This window comes from Salarias fasciatus, chromosome 1 (genome assembly GCF_902148845.1).
Source record: "Salarias fasciatus chromosome 1, fSalaFa1.1, whole genome shotgun sequence".
NCBI lineage: Eukaryota > Metazoa > Chordata > Actinopteri > Blenniiformes > Blenniidae > Salarias > Salarias fasciatus.
In genome coordinates, this window is record NC_043745.1 from 7,901,221 (window position 1) to 7,928,692 (window position 27,472).

Consider the following 27,472-nt stretch of genomic DNA (forward strand, 5'->3'; position numbering starts at 1 on the left):
GAAACACTCACCGAGGCAGAGGCTGGAAGTGATCATACGGCATCACCTCCTTGAAACCATCACTGGAGGAGACAAAATGTCAAATTAGTGTGTGGAATAATGCTCACAGAAGCCTTTCAGCAGGTGTAACAGTGGGATTTAAAACCTAGTGCGAGTGCAAGATGTCAGGATGCACAATAAAAAGGCTTTTACATTTTTGCTAATTCTAATAAAGCTCCAGGTGAAGGACTAATCCTACATTTGTCTGAAGTGTGAAAATCGTGCTTGAATGTGGGAGAAAATGTTTTCATACGTGAATTAACTGGTGTGAAAAAAAACATTTCTTGGCTCCAGTGCAGCCTGTCTAAACCTTTAGACAGAAGAAAATGGAGGAATTTCTCCAAACTATCCTTAAAACGTTGTGTTCCTGCACTGATCGGCACCTCTCTGGGCAGGGATCCATGTTGCACTCCTTGAGTTTGGGTGTGGGTTTGGTGTTCTCGGGGTAGCTGTTGCAGTGGTGCTCAGGCAGAGTCTGATTGTTTCGGATGTCCAGGCACTCGGCAGAGTTCAGCTGATAACCTGAAGGAGGGAACCAGGCACAGATCTACAACCAACAGATGGAGCTGATCACCAGAATCCTGCAGGAGCGCTTGTTTCTACCCATGACCGACCCACTGATGGCTCCCCTCACCTCCTCCACAAGTGACCGAGCAGGGGAAGAAGTCCGTCTCCCTCCACTGGTACCTGATTGGCTGGTAGAACAGGAACTGCACCACTGTGTCCTTGGAGCCTCCGTACTTCATCTGAACAACGTGGAGAGAGCAGAACGATTTAAAGAGGCGCAGGGTGGAGGAGGTCTGGAAGTGGAACGGACGAGTCAAGCTGTGTGAGTGAATGGAATGAATGAATGAATGAATGAATGAATGAATGAATGAATGAATGAATGAATGAAATCCCACTGAGGAACTAAAGGAGCTCTCTGCAGGCCGTGTCAGTGTCAACTCATCTGGCATGTCTGACACTTTCAAGACAAAAGCGAAGCGGAGAAGTGATGAGAAAATCAAAGTGAAGGTCACGGCCGACCGTCAGTCGACATCTTTAACGCCGGAGTTGATGCAAAGAAAAAAAAAATGAAGCAGCTTTCAGTCTTTGAGGTAAATTAGCCACTGGAAGAGCTGCAGCCTCCTCATTCAAAGGGCTCAGAGCCGCTTTAGTAAGATGCACGCTTTGCTCCCACACCTCCTCTCCGGCTGATGTAACTGACCTGTGAGTCATTCAACACTGGAGATAACTGCATCTTATCTCCAGATGGTAATGTTTCATATTGGAGTCGCTTCAGTTTCGTGCAGTAGCATTTATATGACATCTAATGCTGCTAAACTGTAAAAAAGGGACATGTAAAAAGTCAAAGTATGTCAAAAAGTATCCCATTTTTAGGCTGTAATCTGGTTTCAGGAGGCATTATGTAACTGTAAACTCATCCAATAAACCTCAAATCATCACAGCAGTGGTGACAAAATACTTGGATTTTGATTAAGTCACACTGAATTTGACCTCTACTTAAAATAAAAAGTTCCTAATGTTTCAGTGGGTCTTCAGGCGTTATTATGTAAGAACTTGATGGATTTTATTGGAGGCACAAAACACTGAACCAAGCGACTGTGTTTCATTCATCCTCAGACACCTGGATTATACTAAAACCATGAGTAGCGTATTTCAAGGTAAATATGAGCAGTCCTTGTCGCTGTCAGTGATGTGAAAGTTGCAGTGTTGTCGAGGAATAACCTGTACAGTTCCAACAAAGGCACAGCTCACTGAAAAGATCTGTTTTTATTCTCACAGTCATCACGTTTGTACTCAAACCATGAAGGACGTTTTGTTTACAGGTGAAGGCAAAACAATTACTTTTGTAGTGAATGAGTTCCACTCTAAATCTCCTCTGGGAATAAAATGAGCGTTGTCTGCTTTTGTCTGTGATTTTGTGCTCGGTAAACAAAAATCACGATCACTGAAATACAAACGAGCGTCTTTAAAGCTGTCTGAGCTCTGCTGCTCTGCTCCATAAACTTTGGATATAGTAAGATTTATGATGAAAACTCACAAAGATCTCTTACGTTTTAGGAGCTAAACATTTTCAGAAAGGATGAAACGGATGCTCTGCATTAAATTGTACATGTTCATCCATAATAATGCTGATCTCTCACTTAATACTGAGCAAATCGTCACACACAACTATACGAGAAGCTGCTGCTTGGTGCTTCACTGAGCTGAAACAACAACAATTTTAGGAGATTTAAGTCAGAAAAGCAAAAATTACATTGATAACATGGAAGACATCAAAACTACAACCAGATTCTTAGTTATTTTCTGAGTTGTTACTCATGAATTTGTTGTTAAATTTACTGAAAATAAGTATTTTATTTGCAGTTGTCAGTTTGTTCTTCGGTAGTCGAGTTACTCATTCATAGTTACTTTTAAAACAAACTCACAGAAACTTCAGTAAAATGTTCGTCAGTATAAAACAGGCAGCAGGAAGCTTTCAGTTTGATTGATGATCTGAAGCTTTCTCCAGCTGAACTCCTCCTCGTGCTGCTGGCACCGACCTCCTGCTCTCATTGCAGAACATATTTATTCATGTTGGAGCTCTGTGAGTCAGTGGAGCAAAATCCACTTCAGAAGCCAACAGAACAAAGAACTGTACTGTTTTTCTCCACCTTGACGACGTAGTCGGCGCTGAGCGGGCCGTGCGTCCTGAGCGTCTGCCGGTCAGCCCCTTTCTGGAAGTCCACCGAGGTGTTTCCGATCAGGTAGGAGCCTGTGGACAGCAAACTGGTCTCCTCCTTCCTCCCCTGAAGAGAGATGGCCTCGATGACTGAGGGAGAGAAAAAGAAAGAACATTTAATAATACAGTACACCAGCTTCAAGATATCAGCTGATAAACATCAAAATGTGACGATAACATGAGCATATTTATACATGTTCATATACGATATGAACAATGTGCTGTTTGATTTTAAAAGAGGAATAGATTCTGCTGTCCACCAGCAGGAAGCACAGATTACAAAGAAGACATGTGGGTGTAGTGGGAGTTAAACTACAGTAGAAGAACAAAAACCATGAGGTACCATCAAAGTTTGATGAACCCGATAATACCTTTCTGCAACAAAACCGAGAATCAATCATTCTGCAGCGGTGCAGACAGGCCCAGCTCTCCGTGAAGGTTTGTTCACTGAGGGTTTGTACTGTTTGGTTGTTGTCCAGTTAGACATTGGCAGAGGAAGGCTTCTGTCTCAAGGTGGAGGCATTGAAGTATCTCCAGGTCTGAGAGATGGTCAGTGGAGGCAGCCGCTGGTTCAATTGCTGAAGGTGGAGTACCAGGAGATCCTGGAGATCTCGGCTTGGCTTCAGTCTTGTTTTTTTGTCAACGCCCAAAGCTCAACATCACTCGGTTTGTTTGTCTAAACAATGTTCTTCCAGTTGTCTGCAGCCTCCTCACCAGAGGTTTACTGAGCCAAAAGAAGTGCTGGCAACGCAGGGAGAAAGTTTCTGTCAGTACGCTACAGTCCCAGACCTGGAGGTGAGCAGGCATCAGCACAACAATGATGGAAACAGATAATAAGCAAGAGTACAGGATGCATGGATGGAGTATACTGAAAGTCATTTCTGATCTATTCCTAATGTTTAAAACCACTAAAAGTGCTCTACAATCCCACTAAAAGTACTATAAAACTCATCACTGGCACTAACAAGCAGACACCCATCACTCAGTCAAACTGAGCCCTTATAAAACCATGCAGCACGACAAACATGTCTTTCTGCGTTGGGTGTGGCGGCTGCTGCTGGGTAGAAACTCGCACTGAGTGCCGTCGTGTCGCCTTCAGTAGGAGCTGTATCTTCTCCCTGATGGCTTCACATCAAGACTGAACTAACATTAAAACACGCTCCCAGCAGGTGTTAACCACATTCATTATGGATGCAACACACGTATACACACACACACACACACACACACACACACACACACACACACACACACACACACACACACACACACACACACACACACACACACACACCTCGCTGTCCTCAGTTTCATCATCAATCAGTGTCTGAAGCTCCTTGACAATCTAAATCTGCTCTGAGCCAAACGGCTCCAGTGTCTTTGCTGCACCTGCAGTGTTGTGGAGACAGGGTTGTGCAGCGAGAGGCTGCAGCAGGTGAGCTCCGACCTGTTTCTTCTTCCTCAGACTGGCTCCTGACGCCGTGTTGTCCTGTTGGCGTGTTTTGTGCTCATATAGAAGAGAACACTGGGAATTCAGCACAAACCTCCACTCCAGTTTTAGGCTCTCTCAGTTCTGCTGAAGCTCCAACCTTCAGTACATCTTTGTCCAACACAAAGATGATGCTAAATTTATCTCGTTGTTCTAAACCCACTGCCTGAGTCTGTATTCAGAGAAAGATGAAAAGAAAAGGTCACATATTTCCATGTCCTGTCCTTCCCTGTTTTCAAAACTCCATCAGCCTACGGTGAATCTACTGATCGAACATTTCTGAAAACACAACCATGCCAGAGAATAACAAATATCAAAAATATGCAATCATTTCACAGAGGTCTGGGCATCTGACTGACCAAGAGACGAGAGTTTATTAATGGCTTCCTTGAAGCTCCAATTTGAAGTTGAAACAATCCCAGACTTGACAGCTGCTATGAAAACAGCCTGTTAGGATCTGACGGCTTTATGTCCACCATCAGTCAGCTAAATGCTAAAAATCCTTTCACTGCTCGTCCCATTAAGTTGTCTGACTTTGATTTACAGATATCAAATAAAATATAAACGCTGTTTTATGGGGCAGGATGGTCAGCTGTGGTGATACACATTTAAAATCTAAAAGTTATTGTAAATACAGAGGGCTAAGTTTATTTTAGTTTTTTCTTAGACAGTTATTTTCTTATTCCTCTTATTTTTGAGTTCCACTGATTTTCCAGGATGTGACATCTGCTCTCTGAAGAGTTCATGAAGCTTGTTAAACTGCGCTGGGTGTGTGTTTCATTCTCTCTGTTAATAGTGATCTGTTTGTCTTTCTTTATCTGGTTTCTGCAGTCTTCCTCATCCTCCACATTGATTGCCAGATGATCTGCAAAATTGATTCTGAGGTAAATCCTCGATTCCAGACCACAAATCCAGTAAATCCCGCAGCTCTTCACCACATCGGACTGTCAGAACTGGAGTATATTAGCAGGACGCTTTCATTCTTAAATCTTGGATTTTCTTCAGTCAAAAAGGAAAACGGGAGGAAATCAAGTGTAACATGCCGAAAAAACAGCTTTTGGAGGTAAATCAGAGGATTACTGTAAGTCCATGTAGGATGTTACGTTATGCTGTCGAGGTAAATCAGCTGGACATCCACAGGCTTAAGGGTTTAAACTCTCATTTTGTCGACAGCATCTTTACTGAGATTGTACAGAATGTGGAAATCTATTTGAATTGTAGAAAAAATATCTGGAGTTCAGACTGAAATTGAAAAAAAGAACTTGAAATAAAACATGAATGAATTCTCCAAAGCATGATGGGGAAATGCCGCCGTCCTGGTCCTCACAGTCGGGATCCCAGAACATGTGTCACATTTAGACAGTGAGATCTGCTTTCAGGAATCAAACCTCCACCAGTGAGCTCAGAGTTCACTCACCCATCATGTCGGGGCCTTTGGCACTGAGCCTGAGGAAGCGGCTTCCCACCGGCACCTCCAGCACCGTCTTCACAGCTGCAGACACACACACACACACACACACACACACACACACACACACACACACACACACACACACACACACAAGCGGAAAGGGTTCTTTGAGGATGCAGGACAGGACTATATTCAGGTGAGTCACATCAAAACAAAATTAAACTGAAATCAAAAATAAATCTGAACCGTCTGCCCACAATGAGCACATAAATAATGTTTTCTGCTGGATTTCAGGTCACTGATGAAAATTATGGACATTTCTCTGTATTTTGCACCACAGAGTCTCATTAAATTTTCTTCAGGTTGTCATGACACCCTTTGACTGGTCCGACCCACTCATGATGAAGTTGGGCCTTTGACCTAAAATGTGTTTGACACCCTGATCTACACATTTTCGCACTGAGTTTTTGGACAGATATTGCAAAAAAACTGCAAAGTGAGAATGTTTCACACTTTTTCAATGTGAGAAAATCCAAAGTGCATGAACTAAATACAAATCAACATTTCAACTTCACTAAACAGCAGTTCTTCTTGGCAACCTGCACACATTTGCTGAGGAAACTCTACAGTGAGGGAAATAATCTTTCCTCCATAAATTTACCAAACTGCCTCCATGAGATGAAGCTGTGACTGCACTCTTCATCACCCATGTTGAGCATCCCAGACGTCAGCCTTCATCAGAAGCTGACGGTGGTCCTCACAGCCTGGATGAGCTGCTCGCTGCAGACAGCGGGAGGAGCAGTGAGAGGCGGCGAGGCGGCTCGCAGCAGGACTCTGAGCTCTACACCGGCACTGTTCCTCCTGAGGCTGCTGCAGCTTCTTCTGTTTCCTTTGGTCTGACTATGAGGACTTTCTGGAATCCTCCTTCCTCCTGTGAAATATCTCCGCAGCTCACAAACCTTCCAGTGGCTGCAGCAGCTGCAGCGAGCTGCTGTGAACTGTGAACTAGTGCTGCCCTGATTTCCTGACCTGGATGTGAACACTCTGGATTGAGTTCATCGGATGAAGCTGGATTATCAGCTGAGACTCTGTCATCTCTATCATTATCACTATCAGTGCAAGATCCTCACAAATCTGACTGTGGAGATACGAGATGATCAGGATCAGTCTGCATTAAGAGAAACCTGATCATCGGCACCAGAAGAGACCAGAAGCCCAAAACAACAGTCAGTAGCAACAGTGGAATGAAACATGTAGCGTGTCAGCAGGGCTGATATGGAAATGTTATGATTTTGTTTAAATAAACAGGTTTTCAATAGCACAAAATAAAGCAATGATGATGATGGTGATCTTGTGAAAGCTTATATTGTTCCAATCAGAAACATTTTCTTGTGTTTAATTTACTTCTATTTCCTGTTTACTGGTGGAAACGTGCTCCATGACCCTTGAACTCAGTCGTCCTGACAGCAAGATGAAAAATGCTTCACTGTAATTAACCTTAGTTTTCTGCAGGATTCACACTGCAGGCGATTCAGTCACTGCTGTTTCTCTCTGCTGACATTTATTTATGGTTATTTACCTGTTTACATGACTATAGAGCATCTTCCTCCCACTGACTGCTGTAACTGGAGCTGAATTTGAGTGAATCAGCCATCAGTTACTTTCCCAAATAACTAATACAACTCCACAACCTTTATGAGTGAATGTAACTGAACTTCACTTGTTGATCTCCAGGCGTTCAGCAAGTGGCAGAGCTGTGATCAGCTGCAGTAGAAATCACTGCTGCTGCTCCACTGATGCGTTCACTGGCTGTTTACAGTAAATGTTGTTTAGTGTTTCATGAGAGCTGATTTAAAGAGACCACCTCACTGCACTTCCTGTCATTTCTGAATCCGCCTGCTTTAACAGTGCACAGCCGCCCCGATCACCTCTGGAGATCTAGAAAACATCCACATGTGTGCTGTTAAACGCCAGCGAGCCTCGAAAACCAGTCAGTCGTGAGACGCTCCTGAGTGCACAGGGCGGTCACGCTCTCACAGCAGAAACAAACAGCACAGAGGTGAACTATAGGAAGTGTTGACTGCTGTGGAAACACTTCAGCTAAATGTGGTTTTTAAGGCAGAGGGCTTTTCCCTTCCAGCTTAAACCAGGAGGTGTGATAATGAGGTGAGACCTTTATGGACAAACGGTGTGTTAATTCTATTCTCTACACTTTATGAACGTTACTTTTTCTCTTGGCAGCAAATGAGACGGCGCTCCAGCAGTGAAGCTGCTCTGGCAGCAGCCGCCGGGCTTCGCCCCGTTACATAATTATACTGGAAAACTGCATCTGCAATGCCTCCAATTTATAGGAGCAGGGAAATAAATGAGCTGCAGCCATTTGCATTTTCTCTGCAGTTAAAAAGGCAGATTAAACATAAAGAAATGTGTTTTTTTTTTTTGTTTTTTTTTCACTTTGACCTTCAAAGTAAATTAGAGGAATGAAAAATAGATAAACAGCTATGAGCTCATTTCAGGAGCCGCTCCATCCATAAACACCGGCTTTAGGGAATACCAAAGTCAATTCATATTCCAAATGCAATGAATGATAAACAGTGAAGTCCTGAATAATGGATGAGGAGGAACAAAGGTGATCCACTACGTCTCAGTAAATAAATTCACTCATGGAGGTAATCCTAAATGATGGAGAACAGTTTACTGTATCAGCTCTTCTCTGTGGGGCGTTAAAACAGGACGAGGACTGCAGAGGGAAACTCTCAAACTGTAGGAAAAACTAGAAATGAGTGTGACAGGTGGAGCAGCTCTGGCCAGGAAACTTTGATTCTGGAGTCAGAATGTTTTACAGGTTCCCCACTGGTCCGGGATGAAATGAGCGCTGGCACCAGGTCACTCTCCGCTCACGTCACACTGCAGCGCACAGTTTATTCGTTATAAAAGGACCAGGAACTTTACAAAAAGTTGTGCAAAAGATGCACAGAAACCTGGAGTCATTCGAGTGCTCGATTAAATCAGATGAAGCTAGAAAACAGCTTAAATCAAAATTATGATTTCCACATTGTCACTTAAGTATCAGTTGAATATCAGCAAAATATTCAACATGGCCGACGTCTCTGTTGTTTACAGATGAGTGTTTCATATGAAAACACATTGTTTTTGCTTTTTCATTTCAGAAACGTTTCAAGTTCACACAGCAAAGTTTTGGAATTGATGCTCATTTCCTCAGATATGAAACAATATATTTAACATACCAAACAAGATACATCAATTCAGCAGGGAGTCAAAACATTGTAAAAAACATTTATCAAAGCTCAGCGGAGAGGTGCTGACTTTAATATGATCAGTTGGATTTTGGAATAAATTAGAGAAAAAAAATTTAAATGGACATTCACACTCCGCTGATTTAAACTTTGTATCATTAAAACCAGGCTCAGCTGGATTCTCTGGATGTGAACTTTAACACAGACTCAACAGGAAAAAGAATGTTCCTTGGTTTTGATCACATCCTTTTACTGAAATGTTGAAAGAACTCCAGTCAGACATGAACCGTCAGGTCAGTGACCTCCCTCCGGCCTGCCGAGTCCTCGGCTGAGTTCGCTGCCACCTTTACAGTTAAAGTGCTGATGACGACTGAAACAAAACTGTTCCACCTCCTATTGTTTCAAATTAAAGAAGGATATGTACTAAATCATGTCTTATATGTCCACCTGTCAGATAAAACTCAGCATGACTGAAATTTATTCAGTGTTTTAGGAGATGCTGGAGGGTTGAACTCAGAATGATGGGGCCGCATTTTAAAACTTTTTTACTTGATTTTCCCTCCAGAAATCTCCCACCTCCATTCCAGGTTGTTACAAAAAGCTTTTAGTGGCAGTACAGACACCCAGACGTCAGAACTAGTCAGGCTCTGGCTGTGAACTACGACTAAAACTGGAGAAGGGGTCTGAATAGAGCTCAATTTGAGGCATCAAGAGCAAATAAACCTGCACAGAGGTTGAGTCAAACACTTTCTGTCAATGTTTTTTCTCACAATGACAGAAAATTATGAAGGCTGCCGATCGTTCTGACATATAGAGACAGATTCTTGGTGGAGACGATCAGTCAAAATGACAGTCACTGAGAAACGCTGGTTCAACTTGTGTGGATGTGAACTTCCTGTCTATTTCTGCTTTTGCAGCTGAAGCTCTCGGCTTCGTTCCAGAATGATCCCGCGTATTGAAAGCCAAACTCAGATGACCCATGTCAGTGAGTTCTGAAACTACTTGTTCCTTCCCGCTTTCAGCCATACTTCAGTAATATTTTGGGATATCATGTCCTGTACTTCTGACACAGACCAGCTCCACGCCATGCTTCTCTTAACGGTCATTCTGTCGCCGCACGGATGACGTACACTGAAAACATCAACCGCTGCCTCTCTGTACCCCGGTGGCCGTCCTTAAATACACCGACCAAACGGTGATACATGAAGCCGATCATTCTGACACGTCAGATTACAGAGGACAAAACGGGACAATGAGAAAGTCTGATAAAACTAAGCGTTACAAGGATTTATTCACTTAGTGGGACTTGGCAGAACGCTACGCAGTCTGGAGGAAGTAATCAAACAGACCTCTGTAGGAAAAATGTGTTTTTCACAATTTCAGTATCGCAATCAGAGGGTTTTAATTGTTATTCATGCTGCTGGTGTTTCCACAGGCCAAAGAGAATAAAGAGAGAATATAAAGCAGATAATTCATCCACTGCAGACAGTCTTTTACTTTTTACACATTTGAGCCAGTTTCTGTTTTAAAGCTGAGGTGAAAACAGATTAAAATGTGTTCCCAAACACATATTTTCTGCCCACTGTCCTTGTTAGCCTGGGGGGGGTCAAACACAGACTTTTAATTGTAGTCTCTGAGTGCTCAGTTTGATCCAAACCTGTGGAAAAACCAGTCAGTGAGGCTTTAATGCTGAAGCTCCATCTGTCAGAGGGTGGCCTGCTGGAGCCAGATGGCTCCTGGACTGTCCAGCCTCGGTCAGTAAAAGCTGGAGGACAGGAGAGAGGAGCCAGCTCCAACTGTGACGAGTCCTGAGAGCCCGAGACCAGCTGAACCAGGACCGACGGGCAGAACCCGGTGAGACCCAAAGACCCAGAATAAATGTCCACTGTTTAACTTAACATTCCTGTGATGGAGGCTCAGTGGGAAGTGAAGTGGGCAAAGATACAGAATTAGTTTAAGAAGAATGTGTCACACCAGAACGTGACAGTTTGAATGAAATGACACTGAGCTGAATCGCTCTGAGGTTGCTGGTCAGATACCCACGTTGTTCTGCTGTCAGGTGGGGCAGGGCCTGTCCTCGCACCAACCGGCACGTCGAGCCATCGCCGCCACAGACGCCGCAGTTGTCTTCCCGGGCGCCGCTGGCCAGCTGCCGGTCACAGCCCACCTCCTGCACACACATCAGAACACACACTGAGGTGGAGACGAGAGGCTGACAGGCAGCTGCACACAATCAAACCAAAGCAGAACGTCTTCAGTCGTTTTGATTTAAAAAAAGTCCCTTCTTCTCTCAAGATGATGAATTTGCATGTTCTTTCATCCAGCTGGAACGACAGCGTGAACATTCAGATTGTGAAATGAGAAAGAGTGACTCAGCTGGACTGGTTCTATTAAAATCTATTCAAGATGAACAGAGCGGTGAAGCTGGATCTCATGTCCAGATGAAAACATGTGCAGGAGTCCATCAGCACAGAGAGTAAATCCACACATTCTTCAAAGTTTAAACAGAGTCTGATCCATCCAGTCACCGGGTTTGTTCACGGCCTCGTCTTCTTCTCCTCTGTGCTTCTGTCACTCTGAGTTTCAGTCCAGATGAAGACGGCTCTGCTTTCACAGACGACCCAAGCAGCCATGTTTCAGGATGAAAACATCTCATCTGACACCAGCTGGATTTTCGACATGGAGCAGATCCAGAGAAGTGCCTGTACCGGTCTAACAAACAGAAACAGCCACATTTATTCCAGATTATATTTACATGTGCATCTCTGGACTGCAGCTTCTCTTTTCAGTAGATCAGACGTCAGTCCTGCATGATGCTCAGTGAGAAGTGTGGATCTCTCTTTCTTCCAGATCTGCTGCTCTGACCTTTTCCTGTCTGCTCCTCAATGCTTCGGCTGGAGTTCAGCCAGCTGGACATTACCCTGAAGGATTATTTCTTCATGTGTGTGTTCTGTCTGGCAGCTCAGGCCTTCAGAGAGACAGAAAGGAGAGCTTTATGGTGCCAAAATAGATTTTCTTTATAAATGAATGTATGACAGTCTCTTTCTGTTTATTATTAAATGAGTTCATGTGGACGGCAGACAAAAGAAGACAGAAAGAGACAGAAAGCTCAGCAGTGACGACAGCAGCAACGTCGCATCCAGAGAACACAATGTGTTTAAAAAAGACTAAAAAAAACTGCTGTCCATGTTGACCTCGCTCTTCTTCTATGGTGTCAAGTCTGTGGCGGTTCTCATGAAGTCCAGCAGAGTCAGAGACTCGGTGCTGATGGGGTTTCTGAAGGGATTCTGTAGTCTGGTTTCCTGTTGAGCTCAGACAGAACGCTGAAGCTTGTCCTGATGACTGACTGTGACAGGCTGACAACACACACACACACACACACACACACACACACACACACACACACACACACTGGCCTCATTCCGTCATGACAGGCTTCCTGCTGCTGTAGCACAGGAAGCGGCCCTCCTTCCTGGGCCACAGCCTCCGCCGGCAGGTGAAGCCGTTTCGTGCCCGGCGGCCTCTCTGCTCGCCACACTGCTGCTGCTGGAGCCCACAGTCACCAGCAGCTCCGTCGCTGCTGGGTACCTGTGGAGACCTGCTCTGGCTGCTGGAGGGTTTTCTCCTCACTGATGCTCCAGAACTCAGTGGCAGTCGTTTAAACTACGTTCAACTCCAACCAGAGAGGAGGAGGAGGAGGGAAGGAGCTGTGTTTGTCTCACAGTGTGTGTCAGTGGTTGTGTATTTATTTTGATGGGAGTGACTTCTTATTTTAAGAAAAGAGCTGTTAGACAGGCTGTGTTCAAAATGTGAGGAGAATGAAACAGATGGAAAATAATTCCAGAGCAAAGCTCACATTTCACTGGAGTTTCATCATGGAATGGTTTTTGGGAGGAGCTGTACATTTTCCAAAGTGATTCCCACCATCAGCTTAAAAAAGAGAGACATGCTTTTGAAATAATTTAAACAATAATTTATAGAATAATTTATCTCAGAAAATGTTTCAGTATAAGTCACTAATAATGCTTCTCTGGCTCAGATTTACTGTAAATGTGGCAGAACATAGTCTTGTGTTTATGATTGAAGGCGAACAAATGGAAATTTCAACATATTACACCTGAATCTCAGAAGAAAAACAACTCACTTCTTCCAGAGAAAAATAAAAAAACTGTAGGCATGAAAATCACAGCACAACAGCAGCAAGAGTCAGTCTTAAAGGTGTGCAGTGCACAAAACGACGAGTCTGACTTTTATTACAGGAAGTTTATTTGAAGATGTGAGGAAACTAAAATCTGTGGAAACATACAAACCTGATTTATTCCGATCCTGTGTAATGTGTGATTTAATTAAACTTATATGCATTTATTGCACATGAGAATAACACCTGCCTTAAACAGAAACGTGTGAGAATCACTGGGTTCAGGTGAGTTACTGTCAGGATGGAGTTTAGATGATATCTGCAGCACATGAATGGAGTCACATCATTTTCCCCAAAAGACCTGAAAACTACTTTCACAGGGATAAAACACTGTTCTCAGGAACACCGTGTTCCTGTGTGTGTGTGTGTGTGTGTGTGTGTGTGTGTGTGTGTGTGTGTGTGTAGTGTTTTGCAGAAACCTAACCTCTCCAAGAGAACAATTCTGCTTTCCTTTCATAAAGGAGTTTTCCTCTCCAGTCTTTTATGCTGCTCGTGTGGAATTGTTGAGTTTTTCTCTGCAATAGTGTTTAGAAATGACTGTGTTGCATTTGGCGATTTATCAATAAAGCTGAATTGAATGGAACCTAAATAATACATTTTCATTTTCTTTCTTCTGTGTTTGCTGCAGACCCCCAGGCCGCACTAACATCTGAATCATTCCTGACGTCACATGAGCAGTTTTATAGAATTTCAGTGATTTTATCACAACGGCACAGATGACAGTGACAGGAATGAAAATGGCACAGCTGCACACTGAAGATAAATAAAAGACAGATCTTTTCTAAACCAACACTGACAGTCTGTGTGAAACCAGAACTGCACCGTTCATCCTTCAACTCGTCTCCATCTGCTGGATGGAGTCAGAAAATATCTGCATAACACCAAACTGTACATGTGACTGACAGAAAGCCTTCACTTTTACTTTAATGAACTCTGCTGGGACATGAGAAGAAATTATGAGAATTATCAAATAATAGTCAAGAAAATCAAATTGAAACAATCAAGTTTTTCATAGATGTTAATAAATTCCTTCAGTAGAGCCGATCACAGAGAACTCTGGTCTTCACTGATTCATGTCTCCTAAACGCTCAGTTCCACTCAGCCATCTGCTGCATTCTCATGGAAAAGCTCAGATTAAAGCAAACTGAACAGAAGCCTCTGACAACCTCGTCTTTTCTGCTTCTGATTTCTGCTGAAGAGCTGTGAAAACTCATCATGATCAACTTGCTGTCTTCTGACTGAAAATTTCAACAAAATGAAACTAATTTTAGCTTCTTCACATTTTCTGCATAGCCTGAAACAAAAGAACGATTTAGATATCTGAAGAGTCGCTGCCACATGTGAGTTAAAGGTGCTGTAGGCAGGATTTTGCTAGTCAATGCTAATTTTTCTGTGTTTCCTTTGGATTAAATGTTAGAGTATCCATTGATAATCCTTTAGGAGTGTAGCATAATTGCACTACCGCGAGGGCGCAGCGTTTTCATCTGTCTCTGTTCTGAGCTGAAAATGAATCTCGACAGCTCCAGGTATCTTTGACTAATCAGAAGAGCCCCTGAGGCTCTAACCATGATTGGTCGAGGGGCGTTCGTCGCACGTTCTTGTGGGAGGGGCTTAACTTGCGTAAGGGCGTGATGTCAGAGAAAACAGGACAGGATTGGCTGTGCTGGGTTTCAAATCGCCATCTTAGATGGGTCAAATCGCCATCTTGCTTAGGTAAACCTAAGCAAGATGGCGGAGATGCAGAATCCTGCCTACAGCACCTTTAATAGAGATATAGTGTCTCATTGCCACTGTGATAATGTGTCAACTGAATGGAGGAAAGCTCTAAATGCAGTTGCACACGCAATACACAGCAAATAGATTTAGTCTTTGAAATGCCGCATGAGCTTAAATGGTGAAAAAGCCCTTTTGGTGCTTGGAGTCACTGCAGAATCCTTTGCTAATGTCAAGTCTCTCAGGGAGCTCAACTCTTCAGCACAATCCATGTTTCAAAAGTCTGAATGATGCCAACAATGTCCAGCAGCGTCTGCCTCTCGTCACCAGTCGTCTGGGTTTACACACTGGAGGCTCAGCTCAGCAGACAGCCGTGGAGTCAGACATGCTCCAGGATGAGAGAAAACAAGAATCCACACACTGAGACAAGCCCTCCACAGAAAACAGTCCTCAAGTATTTTCTGACTGGGAGCAGTTCATACTGAACTTCTGAGTCAAAAACAAAGCTGCAGTAAAATTGGACTCCCTGACGTGATTATGAGACTGCAGGGAGCTCAGTCCCATGTTTCACTGCATCCTTTCATTTCAGCGCGGCCCGTTATTACTGGTGGGACCACATTACTGACTACAGAGCACAGCTGAAATGGCAACATGGCTGCCGAACACCAAGTGGAACAATCCCTCCAGAATATATTTGAGTCGTCAGATAACTGTGTCTTTTTTTAGTCAAAACAACATATGTTTTCATGTTGAAGCGATGAAGCCCCCGAGTGTCTGTCTTCATTCTGACTCCTGTTTATTGGAAGCGAAGGAGGAAATCTGGTGATGTGATTACAGAGCAACACGCTCCAGAAGGAGGGAGTGAGGATGGACAGATGGGTCAGCTAAATGTGGGATTTCAACACAGGAGAACGTTCCTCGTTTCCTGTTTCCCCTCACCAGTCAACACCGAGGCTTTTTACCATGACCACAGTCATTCCACAGCCTCGGCCACAGTGTTACTGGACCCACCGGGACTGAGCTCCCCGTGAGCATCAACCAATCATTTCAGCCCAGAGTTTGACTCAACCGTGTCCTTTTACTGTCTTTTTACACAGTTTGTTTCTCACAACAACTTAATGAAAATCATTGTTTAAGAAGGATTCCCTTCTTTAATTGCTCCATTTGTTTCATGTTGTAGAACAACGTTTGGTTTCCTGCATGAGATCGCTGCTGAATTGGATCTGGTCTGTATCGAAATCACAGCTACTGAGAACATAATGATTCTGACAAAATAACACACACAATGTTTGGTCCAATTTAAAGTCTGAAATAATTCTCCCCTGAAGAAGGCAAGTGGTTCAGACTCAGAGGCAGCCCTACATCATGATGCTGCCTCCACTGTACTCCACAATGCAGATGATCTTCTTCATGTTTTATCTTCATATGCCAAACCAGTAAGTCTGAGATCAGTGTTATTCATGCAGTTCATCCAGTTTGTTCCCATCAAGGACAAAAACATTTGTTCTAAGAAATCCAGACTTGATGTGAAACCTTCACACTGACTTTAAGTTCAAGTAGTTTCTCATTCCAGGGTTGGAAAAACTGAACTTTCTCTTGTTTTTACTCCAAGCTGCAGATGATAAAAGCCATGATGCAGATTCCTCTTCATTCCATCCTGATGAGACTCATCAAACACATTTCACTGTAAATTACAGACTCTTACCTGACAAACTCCACTGATGCACATGTCCAAGGCGTCCGCCCGGCACCGTGTCCCGTCCAGCACTTTGGGCGCCAGTTCAACAGTGAGACTTCTGCCTTTGGCCTGGCAGCGCAGAGCACAGGGGCCGGAGGGGTCGTACGGTGCTGGCACCCACTCATAGGTCATCCCCTGGTACTTGATGTCATTGTGGGCTGAACACTGCTGAGCCCGGAAATCACCAGACTCTGCAGGGCAGTCCTGAGAGGACAAGAGAGCAGCTTATAGGGTGTTTACTAACACGTGAAGCTGATTTGTTCCCTCACACAGCATCAGACAGAATCAACTGCATCGTTGTGAAGAGCTGGACATGCAGCTACATCCACTTTAGTTGGTGAGACGCACAAGACAAAGGTAATTTATGGCAGATTTGAATGGAGTTAATTAAGATTGTTCATCCAAATGAACATTTTCAGTGAAGCTGGACTCGAAAGCATAAAGGAAGACAGCATGGCACACAAATTACACTGTTCATCTAAGTCTTATATATTCTGGGTCAATGAATCAGTGTTCTACAAATCCATGCATCCACACAGCTGATGATCCCAGATGACACTACTTAAAGACAAGATTCACCCTGGAAATGTCAGAAACACCTTCTCAAACACTCACATTCACACCGAAGAGCAATTTTCAAGTGACCAATTCTTCACAGTGGGAGTGTGAAGTATATGTTTGCAGCATGTGAACATTTTGTTGTTAAAATCGGGGTGTTAAAAGAAGAAAAAAATGCTTGAGAAAAATAATTTGAGTGGGTTCGAGACAAGCCCATTGTCATGGTTGAATGACGGTGAGAACGTCTCCAAAACTGCAGCTCTTATGGCGTGTTTGTGGTTTGTGGAGGTCAGAATCTGTTAAAAGTTGTCCAAGGATGCATGTGTGAAGATGCTGCAGAGCTGAATGTGGGTTTTGAAAAAGAGAGAGTGGATCCAGTGCCCACTCCACCTGTCAGTTTTATTTATTTATTTTTTTTTTTTTTTTTTTTTTTTTGAGGTATGTGATGAGTGATTGAATTTGACCTGTAGCTGATAACTTCTGCTCTCACAGACTGAGAACTGGACTCATCCAGTCTGGCACCTCAGACTAACTCAGACACTCCTCCTGTCTCCGTATCCCATCATCCCTCAGAGGCCTCAATGAGCTGCAGTTTCACTGCAGAGACTCGGTAGAGAGGTGGAATAAATATTATCCTGGGAACACTTCCCACTGGATGTCTCTGAATCGCCATAATGAATCCAGACTAAACCACTTTGTGGGGGAAAAAGAAATACGACGTGTCTTCCCCTGATTAAAATCATTGTGTGATGGCTGTTTCAACAGCCTTCCTGAGGCAGTGTATTCTGGGAATGATCAGTCCTGCAGGAGAGCTGCTCTCAGAGACATGACTGCCGTTGTTCAGTCCTCAAAGATCAGATGATCCCCACTGTGATTAGACAACCGATTCTTAAACAATGGTGGAAGGGAAGATATTCTCGCCTTTATTGACTTCACGCATTAAGCAGAAATGTTGTCTAATTGTTGCTGGAGGTGGATTATTGTTCAGGGTGACTGTCAACTATTGAACTAACAAGTACAACACCACCATTGTTGTTATTGCCCATCTATTCACACATTTACAGAAGAACTGCTCACTCTCGCTGTGGTTCCAGATAAAGTTCCATTTCCCTCGTGTCAACAGTGCATTTTCAGAAAGTTCCACCTTGGGAGCATTTTCGGAAAAGTTGTGTTTTTAGAAAACACAATACATTTCTGTTTTCATTTAAAAACGTTGTCATGTAAATGAGGCCGAAAAGAAGCTCTGAGACATGGTGACTCGCTGCTGTCCCCCAGTGCTCACAAGTGTCATTACCTCCATCTTACATTTAAATGAACCGAACATTTCAGTGAAGACCAGACTCACCAAGTTACTGCAGGTTCTGTAGCGGATGTTTTTACCATCACAGTTCCTGCAAAAAAGAAGGGAAAAGAACAATAATAATCACCACCTGATTTCAGTGATACTTGAGTAAGAAAACTGTTCAAACAGTGATAAATCATCAGGTTTAATAACTGTTCCCATCTCTGATCAAACACTGTTTTTTTTCTTTATTATTGGCCCTCAATCAGATTATTCAACAACTGTGTTTTCTTCCAAATACAAGTCAGAATGACTATTTAGTGAAAATAATAGCATTTTTTTTGAGATGAGGAAGAAAATGTTGGTATTTCCTATCAAAATATGTAGAATTTAGTATTGACAGCAGGTAAGTCCTCACCAAATTCAATCGATCAGTACATCCACATACAAAAGACATGAAGCTCTTATTGCGGTTCATGTTAGGACACAAATATGGCTTCATATGAATTCATCTTTCTACTGCTCTCTTGATTACAATGCAGCTATTTGTTGCCTTACTTATTGTTTTATGCTCAACTCAGGACAGTTTTTTTTTGTCTTTGCAGGTTTCTTTCAGCCTCGGTTCACTGCTGGCACTTTTCTATTCAGACCCTTTAAAAACTTTCCGTCATCTTCACCTTCAACTTTGGCAAACTTCTCTTTGCAAAGGACTTAATGCATTGGACAACGACACACATCTGCTACCCGAAATTTGCCTCTTTAACTGCACACACACACACACACACACACACACACACACACACCAGTAATGTAGTAATGTTGTAGCACACTCCACCTGCAGACCAAATCATCCAGCCAACAGCCAACTCAGCATTTGACTGCAGCTGGAAGAGCCCAATACACACACACACACACACACACACACACACACATGCACGTGCACACACATGCGCACACACATAGACAGTGTAGCAATGAACCTGTGAACCTGAGCCCTGTGTGAAATGTGCCATAGCAGAACGTTCCTTTCCCCGTGACAGCACAGACACGCTGTTAAATCCGTTCCACCTTGTTAGCAACAATAACAACACCCAATCTCTCAGTGTGTGTTAACTGCCATAAAGGGCTCATTTCTCCTGCCGGCGCACAATAACGTCAGACTGAACTGGTAGCAGCTCATTTCTCCCGATGTAAAGCAGGCCTGCTCTAATCGGCCAGTTAGAGCATGTGGAGAGCTGAGGAGCCTTCAGCTGCTTCATGTTCCGGCAGGCACAGACAACAGCCAGGCACGGCTCCACGCTAATGAACCAATTAATAGGTTTTTCCCTCTGAAATACATGAACCGCCCAACCATGGTTGGACAGTCAGAGAGAGTGTGAGCAGGTGGCGTCTGTAATCATCTTTAACTACAGCCATTTATTCTTGACTGAAATCACAACTCTGACATTACAAGTTGTCGTAGTAGTGAGTTTAACGATGGACGTTCGATGGACAAAATCTCGGTAGATTTTCCATTTAAAAGTCCAAAAAGAGACATTTTGGACAGACAGCTTCACTTGACTGATGCTTGTTGCAATGGTAGTCCTTAATGGAATCAAATAAATTAACATTTAACATGTTTTACATTTTTCTAAGTATTGATTCTGTGGTTTCTACGAATTTGTGTAAATCCTGAAAGGCATCACACTCCTGACTTTATATGTTGTGTTTTCGTGAAGTGTCTCTTCCCCTCAGTTGTTTCACCACTAAAAGGGTTCAATAATGGAAAAATATAAAAATAATATGAAATAAAAATATTCATTGAGGCTAATGAATCATTCTTAAAGATTTGTTGCAAATAGCCAGGGGTGGAAAGTAATGAATTACATTTACTCACGTTACTGTAATTGAGTACTTTTTATGAGTAATTTGTAATTTTCTAAGTAGTTTTTGAAATATGTAATTTTTACTTTTACTCAATTACATTTTGACCCAAGTATTTTACTTCACTACATTTGAACCCCTCACGTTACTGAGTACAATTATGATAATGGAAAAAAAAAAAGTGGGCGGAAAACCTGTGTCCCGAACGGAACGTCAACTGCGTGGCCTTGTCTTCCACGCGCCCTTCCTCTCGTCTCATTCATAATCTGGATCGACACGTTGAAAGGTGGATGTTGCAGTCAATATGAGATCATGGAGGAGAAAGGGTCCGAAGAAGCTACAACTTCTGGAGAGGAAACCTCAACAACCCTTGGCCAAACTTAGAAGACCTATTCGTGTCACGTAACTAAGTAACTTTTACTCAAATTACATTTTAAATGATGTACTTTTGTACTTTTACTCAAGTAAATTTTCAGATGGGTACTTTTACTTTTACTTTGAGTAGGATTTAAGCAAAGTAAAGATACTTTTACTCAATTACATTTTTCTGTACTTTTTCCACCTCTGCAAATAGCTTATAATATTGTTTAAAAATAAAACTGCAGAGTGTAAATCATGTGCCAACTAATAGTATAACCTTTTCCAAAATCTCTGTTGAGAGTTATAGACTATAAATCAAAGAATAAGTGTGGGTTTGGTCAGTTCAAATCTTCTCAACATATTTTAACTTACATTTCTCTGTATTACGACAGTGGTTTACAACACTTCTGCAGTACAATGGTTCAGTCACAGACACTCCTCTGGTGTCCCCCAGGGCTCAGTCCTAGGTCCCATCCACTGTATACTTTCTCCCTCTTGGCAATATTTTCGTTAAATACAGCAAACAGTTTCACTATATGTGCATGACATTCAGCTCTAGCTTTCCACCCAAACCCCCCTCCAAGACTGCCTACACGACAGGGCATCAAATCCTGGTTCTCCTTCAGCTGTGTTGAAGTGAACACTGATTGAACCGAGGTCATCCTGGTCACCTACCGGCCTGTAACTCCCTTCTAAAATTCATCCATAGCCCCAGTTCCCCTCCACTGGGTCCAAGCTCAACAACAACCAGCTGGATTATTCTTCTTTGGAAGAATGGAATTATATGTTATTTAGGCGCGACTTTATTCCAGTGGTTCCGCACATGCGCTGCCGTGATGATTCCAAGATGGCGGTCCGCACCCCGCAGTTCGACTCGTCCGGAGACGTTTTATTTAACGAGAGTTTTAGAAGAACTGGTTATAATGAAACGAGCGGATCGACGGGTGAATGACAACACAGACATTTTCAAAGCTGTAGCTCCAAAGTTAACCTAGAAAAGAAAGAGAGAAAATTGCTGTTTACTTCCGGGAGATGTCAGTGCGTCACGGCCGCCCCCTGTCCAATCAGAACGCTTCACAGACCCCGGCGTGAGAGAGGATTTACTTCTTAATTTTTCCCATGTAAACACGAAGCTCATGAAATAATTCTGAATTACTTAATTCAGAATAAACCAATTCTGAATTAAAAACACCCTGTAACCACACTCACTGACCATCACTGACCACTCGATCCCCCGTCTCTCTGACCGAACATCCAGAACATTCAAACACTGGATGCGATTGTCTTTTAAAGCAAGCCTATTCATGTTTAACAACATCAATCTGCAGTGTTTTTTTGTTTTTTTTTATGTTGTCAATGTGTTTTCTACCTATTTATTGACTGTAACATGTTAACATGTTAATTGTGCAAAGTGATCTTTGGTGTTGTGATGAACAAAATGTTTTACATGCGTCATAGCTCTTCACTGCAAAGTTGAATTCTATCAACCTCATAAAGCAGCTTCATCCAACCAGTGTCAGGAACATAAAAAAATGAGTTTCTGGTTGAGCACAAGCTCGAGCATTGTTGTTAACAATGACAGGGAGGATTTTTATTCACTTTCATGTCAGAATGATGATGAAAAATATTCAAAATATGTGAATTAATCCTTTGAAAAGTCCTCACTGTGCTTTCTGTCATCTCTCACCACAAACCGTACAGCAGGCAAAATGAAAAGTGATGATTACGACTCCAGTTGGGCGTCTTCTTGTTTCCAAATGAAAGCTGCAGGAAAAGTAATATTACTACCTGTCAAGAGCCCAGATTAAAATAACAAACCCACAATAAACTGGAAGCTGCAAAGTGTTTTTTATATTCAACACCGGCCATCATTCAGGCATTAATAAAGCAGACCTTCCAGCCTGTCACTGTGATTGCCCCAGTTTTCAAAGCTGCAGCTCCAAATAGGAAAACAGGGAAAGATGTGACAGTTTTAGTGCCAGAGCTCCACAACTCATCACAACACCTGTGGGAGGAAGATTTGTGGACCGCCGGCCACACAAAACCCTTCACCTTTGATTTGAACTACTTTCAGCACATTCAGAACAGGATTTAAGAGCATGTGAGTTTCACTTCAGACAAACTAGAATTAAAACGTGACGAAAATATAATTCAGGGGACATTTTCCCCTGAATATCACTTAAAAATAAAAGCAAACCACTGACACCAGCAAGAATTTAACAGAGTCTTAACTGTTTCTTCTCTCAAAGCAATTCCTGTTGTGTCAAATAATGTTCCTATCAGTGGAAAAAACAGTGGGAAGACCACAGTATCCGAGGTTTACTGTGATCAAGGCCTTGACCTGACTGTCTTACATGATGATCAGTCCTGTGACATCTGAGGAGGTTCTGGTTCCAGGCTTCAGACAGTCCAGAGGACCACATGGACTGAACATCAATCTGTTTTCCTTTCATCGACATCAGAAAAGAGTTTGACATTCAATGAACAGAAAAGGAAATGAGCATCATTTGGTCAGACGCTGGACCCAAAAGATCAAGTCTTGCAGCTCGTGTCCGGAGTTTTGAAAGAGAGAGGTTTTTTTTTAATCCAATGTCTGGAGGTTCCGCCCTCCCTCTGCTTTCATGAGCGACCAAGCCACGCCCCTTTAATTGTGCACGCTATTATCCGTCGGGTGAAAATGAGAGCCTCTGAGTCCTACAGCATCCTCCATGTTCAGCTGTTTACGGTGGATGTTCAGCAGACAGTGGATATATCCGAGGTAAGCGCGGCCGCTGCTGCGTAGCTAACTCTCCTCTGCCTGGGCGAGCGGCCGTGCTCTCTGGCTGCTCCACACTTTGATTGACAGCACGAGAATGCGGAAGCTTGAAATCTATTGGCTGAAGCTGACCGGCGCTTTTTCGGATAACATGGGGGTCTATGAGACGAAGGCGGGACTCATAAATAAATTTTTATATTGCTTTAAGCTAATATTATATTGTAGCATCGAACCAGACTGACACATTTAAGCTCTGTTGAAAAATGATACATACGTTGGAAACGAACGGAAACTCCGGACACGAGCTTTAAGCCTGAGTCAATCACAAGTAACATCAAGTTGATCAGTCGACAGGAAAACTCCAGTTTATAGTCCAAAGAGGCTCCATGGAGTCTGGATTATTCATTAGTATATTTTCAGCAAAGCTTCAAGCAAGTCAATCACTTCATTAGCTTTCATTTATTTAGCGAACAAAGGTTTACATGTACTTCAGTGGACATGGCTATGAGAACAGACATGGCGAAGAAAAGCACAAGTGACGGCGCAAGGTTCAGATTGATCCCAAACTATGTCCATATAACAGCTCCTCAGTCCACAATTTGCTATCAGATCCTGACCCATCTTGTGCTCAGATTGAAATAATACAAAATAAACTTGTTTCTAACATCATGTTTCAATGGGACTCAAGATTGTGCTGGAACTATGAATCAAACTCCAGTTATATACAGACATCTGGAAGCTTGAAATATAGCTTTTATTTTCCAGGGTCATTTTTGGATCACTATTGAGGTTTTCTAAGTCATTTCAGCCCCAAATGTTCAGGTACTGGAAGTAGCCACATTATCTGTAACCAGCAGACAGTAAACAGGTTGTGATCCAGTCACAAAGTAAAATACTGCATTAAACATTCAGTCATTAAAATAAAAATGGTTCTTCATGCAGTTATTCTCTCCTGCATTTTAGAAGGTAACTGAAGCTTACCCGCCATTGAGGCAGCGTCGAAGTGAGTAGGAGGCCCCGCCCCCACAGGTTCGAGAGCAGTCACTCCAAGGGCCCCAGGCGTCCCAACCGATGTCTCTGTCTTCATCTGAGCGGGTCATCCTGGAGGTCTGCAGGAGGACACAAACAGCACCATAAATCAAACAAATACTCTCCTTATCAGCTCTACTTCTAACAGTTATTTAGTTCTTTTCATTATTTTAATCAAATCATTTCACTGAAGAAGTTTGGAGAGCAAAATAAGAAAAAAATAAAACTTTATTCTAACCTCTTTATAAACACTAATAAAGTCGTGTCGAGGACCATTGGCTGACACAGCTGATGGTGAAAACGACAACATGACTGAGAAACAGCCGCAGTGTGACTTTGACGCCCCAAGGCTAATTGACAAACCCTCTAATCACCATGGTGGACATGAATTGGAGGGTTGCTGGTTCGCTCCTGTTCATGTTTTTGGTCAGTGAATGATGAAACCAGCTGAACTCGGGCGTTAACGTCACAGCCTTACACCCAGAAGGTGAGGAATTCCTCACGGATGAAGCTTTAAAGCTGTAAAGTCCAGAGGGCTGGATTCAAAGTGTGCCTTCCGAGCAGATATTGCCTGTGACAGCAAATCTCCAGCCTGAGCCGACTCAGCATAAATTTAATTCAGTGTGATGTGGCTTCAGTGAGGCTGAAAGGTGAAGAAAAAAGGAGGAGAAGAAGAAGAAGAAGAAGAAGAGAGCTTTAATGCTCTGCACAGATGACAAGTGTATGGTTACATCCTTGGATGAACATGCTAGTAACATGCTTCAAAGCTTAGTTTTGTTGTTGTTGTTGTTGTGATACAGTTATCAACCTCCTGACGAGATCAGCTCAGGTCACCAAGAAATGATCGAACAGTGAAGCAAAACCAGCAAAAAGCAGGCTAGAAAGACTATTTATTAACCTCGGGCCGGCACCTGTCAGCAAAGAACCGTGGACAAAACATGAAGTAAACAGAGGCAGAATGAGAAGGTCACAGCTGAGAGGAGTTATAAAATCTCAGAGGAGCCACAGTTGAATGTCAATCAGCTGTTTACAGCAGGATGAGGCTGTCAGGGCATCACAGCCTCGCTGACTGAATGTCAGGAAAGAATCTGCTGCAAATTTAATAACAAGAAAAGACTAAATGAAAGCACTGTTGGCCAATTACCTTGAAAAAGAGATAGAAATGATGAATATAACCACACTCGGAGGTTTTCATGACATTTTAATCTTTAGTTGATGCTTTTGCTGTAGCTCGTATGATTATGTCACAAGGTGAGAAAAGATCATGAATATCTTATCAATATGAAAACGTTTGGACATGATCATATAAGTAATTCAGCAAGTCGAGCCCATTACCTCTTATGATTGGAAGTGGATCAAACTTTCAGGAAGAAAATTTTCACAAAAGTTATTAAATTGTAGCGATAAAACAGAATTTCAAGTTATATTTTTTTTCCCAGTAAACTATAAATAAACTACAGACTGAAATAGATAAGACCTTTGTCAATAAAAATCGTAAGCATTACCGTATATGATTTAGAATCGACGGCATGTTACAGCCCAACATGTAACAATGACCTGATTTACAACAATGACTTGAATTGTTATAAAAAAAAGTGTAATACAGCCTGAAGTGTAATAACTGATCGATGATGGAACTATTGTTTTCCCAAAAATGTAACAACTTCTTACATTTTGTGTCCATTATCAGCTACTTATTACCACATTGTTTACTGCATAGTTGAAGGCATTGTCATATATTGGGCTCTAACACTGCATCAAAACAGCTGGGATCAGAGACGTTGTCATGTTTCCCATTTTGTATCCTCCCCCCTTCGAAAACATCGATTTGTGAAGTGAAGAGAACCGTTTCTGGATTTTTGGGAGAAGAGTGCTGTCTCTTTACAGTGTGATGCAGCTGCTCAACACTTCGGGAGCTTTGCGGAAAGATTTTTTTTTTTTTTGTCATGATGAAAATGAAATTATTGCTCAAAGGTCTGGACTGCGGACACGTCGGCGAGCATGTTGTTCTGAAAACCTCAGTTCTCAGTATTAATAAAACCTTTCCTGAAGTGCAAAGACTTAAAGCTTGGAAATACACATCATACAGTCCAAAGAGGGAACTTTCTGAAAGGTCTTCTCATAACACGCTGGATGGTCCCGCTCCTCTTAGATGGTCCCGTTTATTTTGTTAAAGTGTTACTTTTCTGTGTCCTTTTCACTTTTTTGTGCAACGCAGAGAGGGTTTTAAAAAAGTTTATGTAGAAAATGATAACAATGAGAGCCCAGTGATCCGCTGCGTTTGAAGAAAAAAGCTCTTCTACATCAACCACTTCAAATCACTACAGCGGGATTATCAGCAAACGCATTTTGCTTCAAATAGAAACAAACAGGCTGTATTTTGTGGAGAAATGAAAGAGAGGTGTTGTTTCTGGTGAACAGGGGGTGTTTGGGGCTGTGGGTTGTTTCTCTTAATATCCTTCATTCTTGCAAATTAGACTGAATTATGAATAACTGAAAGTGTGCCCTGAGATGACCTGGCGACCTTCCGGGGCGAACCCCGGATGAGATGGGCTCCTGCACCCCGCCATCCTGAACAGGATAAACTGTTCACAAGAAGAATAAATGAATTGATTACAACTGCTGTTTAATATATTAAAGCACGGTTTAGAACTAAATAAAATCTAACTAAGAATTCTAAGAATAAATGTGACCCATGATGGCACTTCATTCAACAAGAAACAAACAAAAACAAGAAGAGATGAGCAACACAGCTACTGCAGCATCACAAAGCTCCGAAAAGGACAAATGGTCAAGAAGAGTGAGTGATTTATAAAGTATATTTCAGAAACACCCCCCACAGGAGACACTAGACATAAATACAGAGACAGAGACAGAGCAGTGATATTGAGTTTCTTCGTACTGAGTGAATTCATTTAGCTTAAATTTAATGTAAGTTTGACCTTTTCATCTACAATAATGGACTCAGCCAGTCATAACCGTCCCATCCCTGCTGAGGAGACGGTGGTTTCATGTCCCATGAAGATCCCAGCAGGCTGAAAGGTGCCAGACAGCC

General features: G+C 42.6%; 1 protein-coding gene across 1 annotated transcript in view; it reads right to left on the bottom strand.

Moving 5' to 3' along the window:
- adamtsl3 (ADAMTS-like 3) overlaps nucleotides 1–27,472 on the bottom strand; it is a 138,453-nt gene that overhangs the window by 31,959 nt on the left and 79,022 nt on the right. Inside the window, exons 4-12 of the mRNA XM_030088414.1 lie at nucleotides 24,370–24,497; nucleotides 18,474–18,519; nucleotides 16,538–16,774; nucleotides 10,965–11,091; nucleotides 5,671–5,745; nucleotides 2,697–2,854; nucleotides 674–785; nucleotides 423–561; nucleotides 12–62 (exon numbers count right to left, since the gene is read on the bottom strand). Of these exons, the coding sequence (XP_029944274.1) occupies nucleotides 12–62; nucleotides 423–561; nucleotides 674–785; nucleotides 2,697–2,854; nucleotides 5,671–5,745; nucleotides 10,965–11,091; nucleotides 16,538–16,774; nucleotides 18,474–18,519; nucleotides 24,370–24,497 (1,073 nt within the window). The remainder of the gene's footprint in view (nucleotides 1–11; nucleotides 63–422; nucleotides 562–673; nucleotides 786–2,696; nucleotides 2,855–5,670; nucleotides 5,746–10,964; nucleotides 11,092–16,537; nucleotides 16,775–18,473; nucleotides 18,520–24,369; nucleotides 24,498–27,472) is intronic.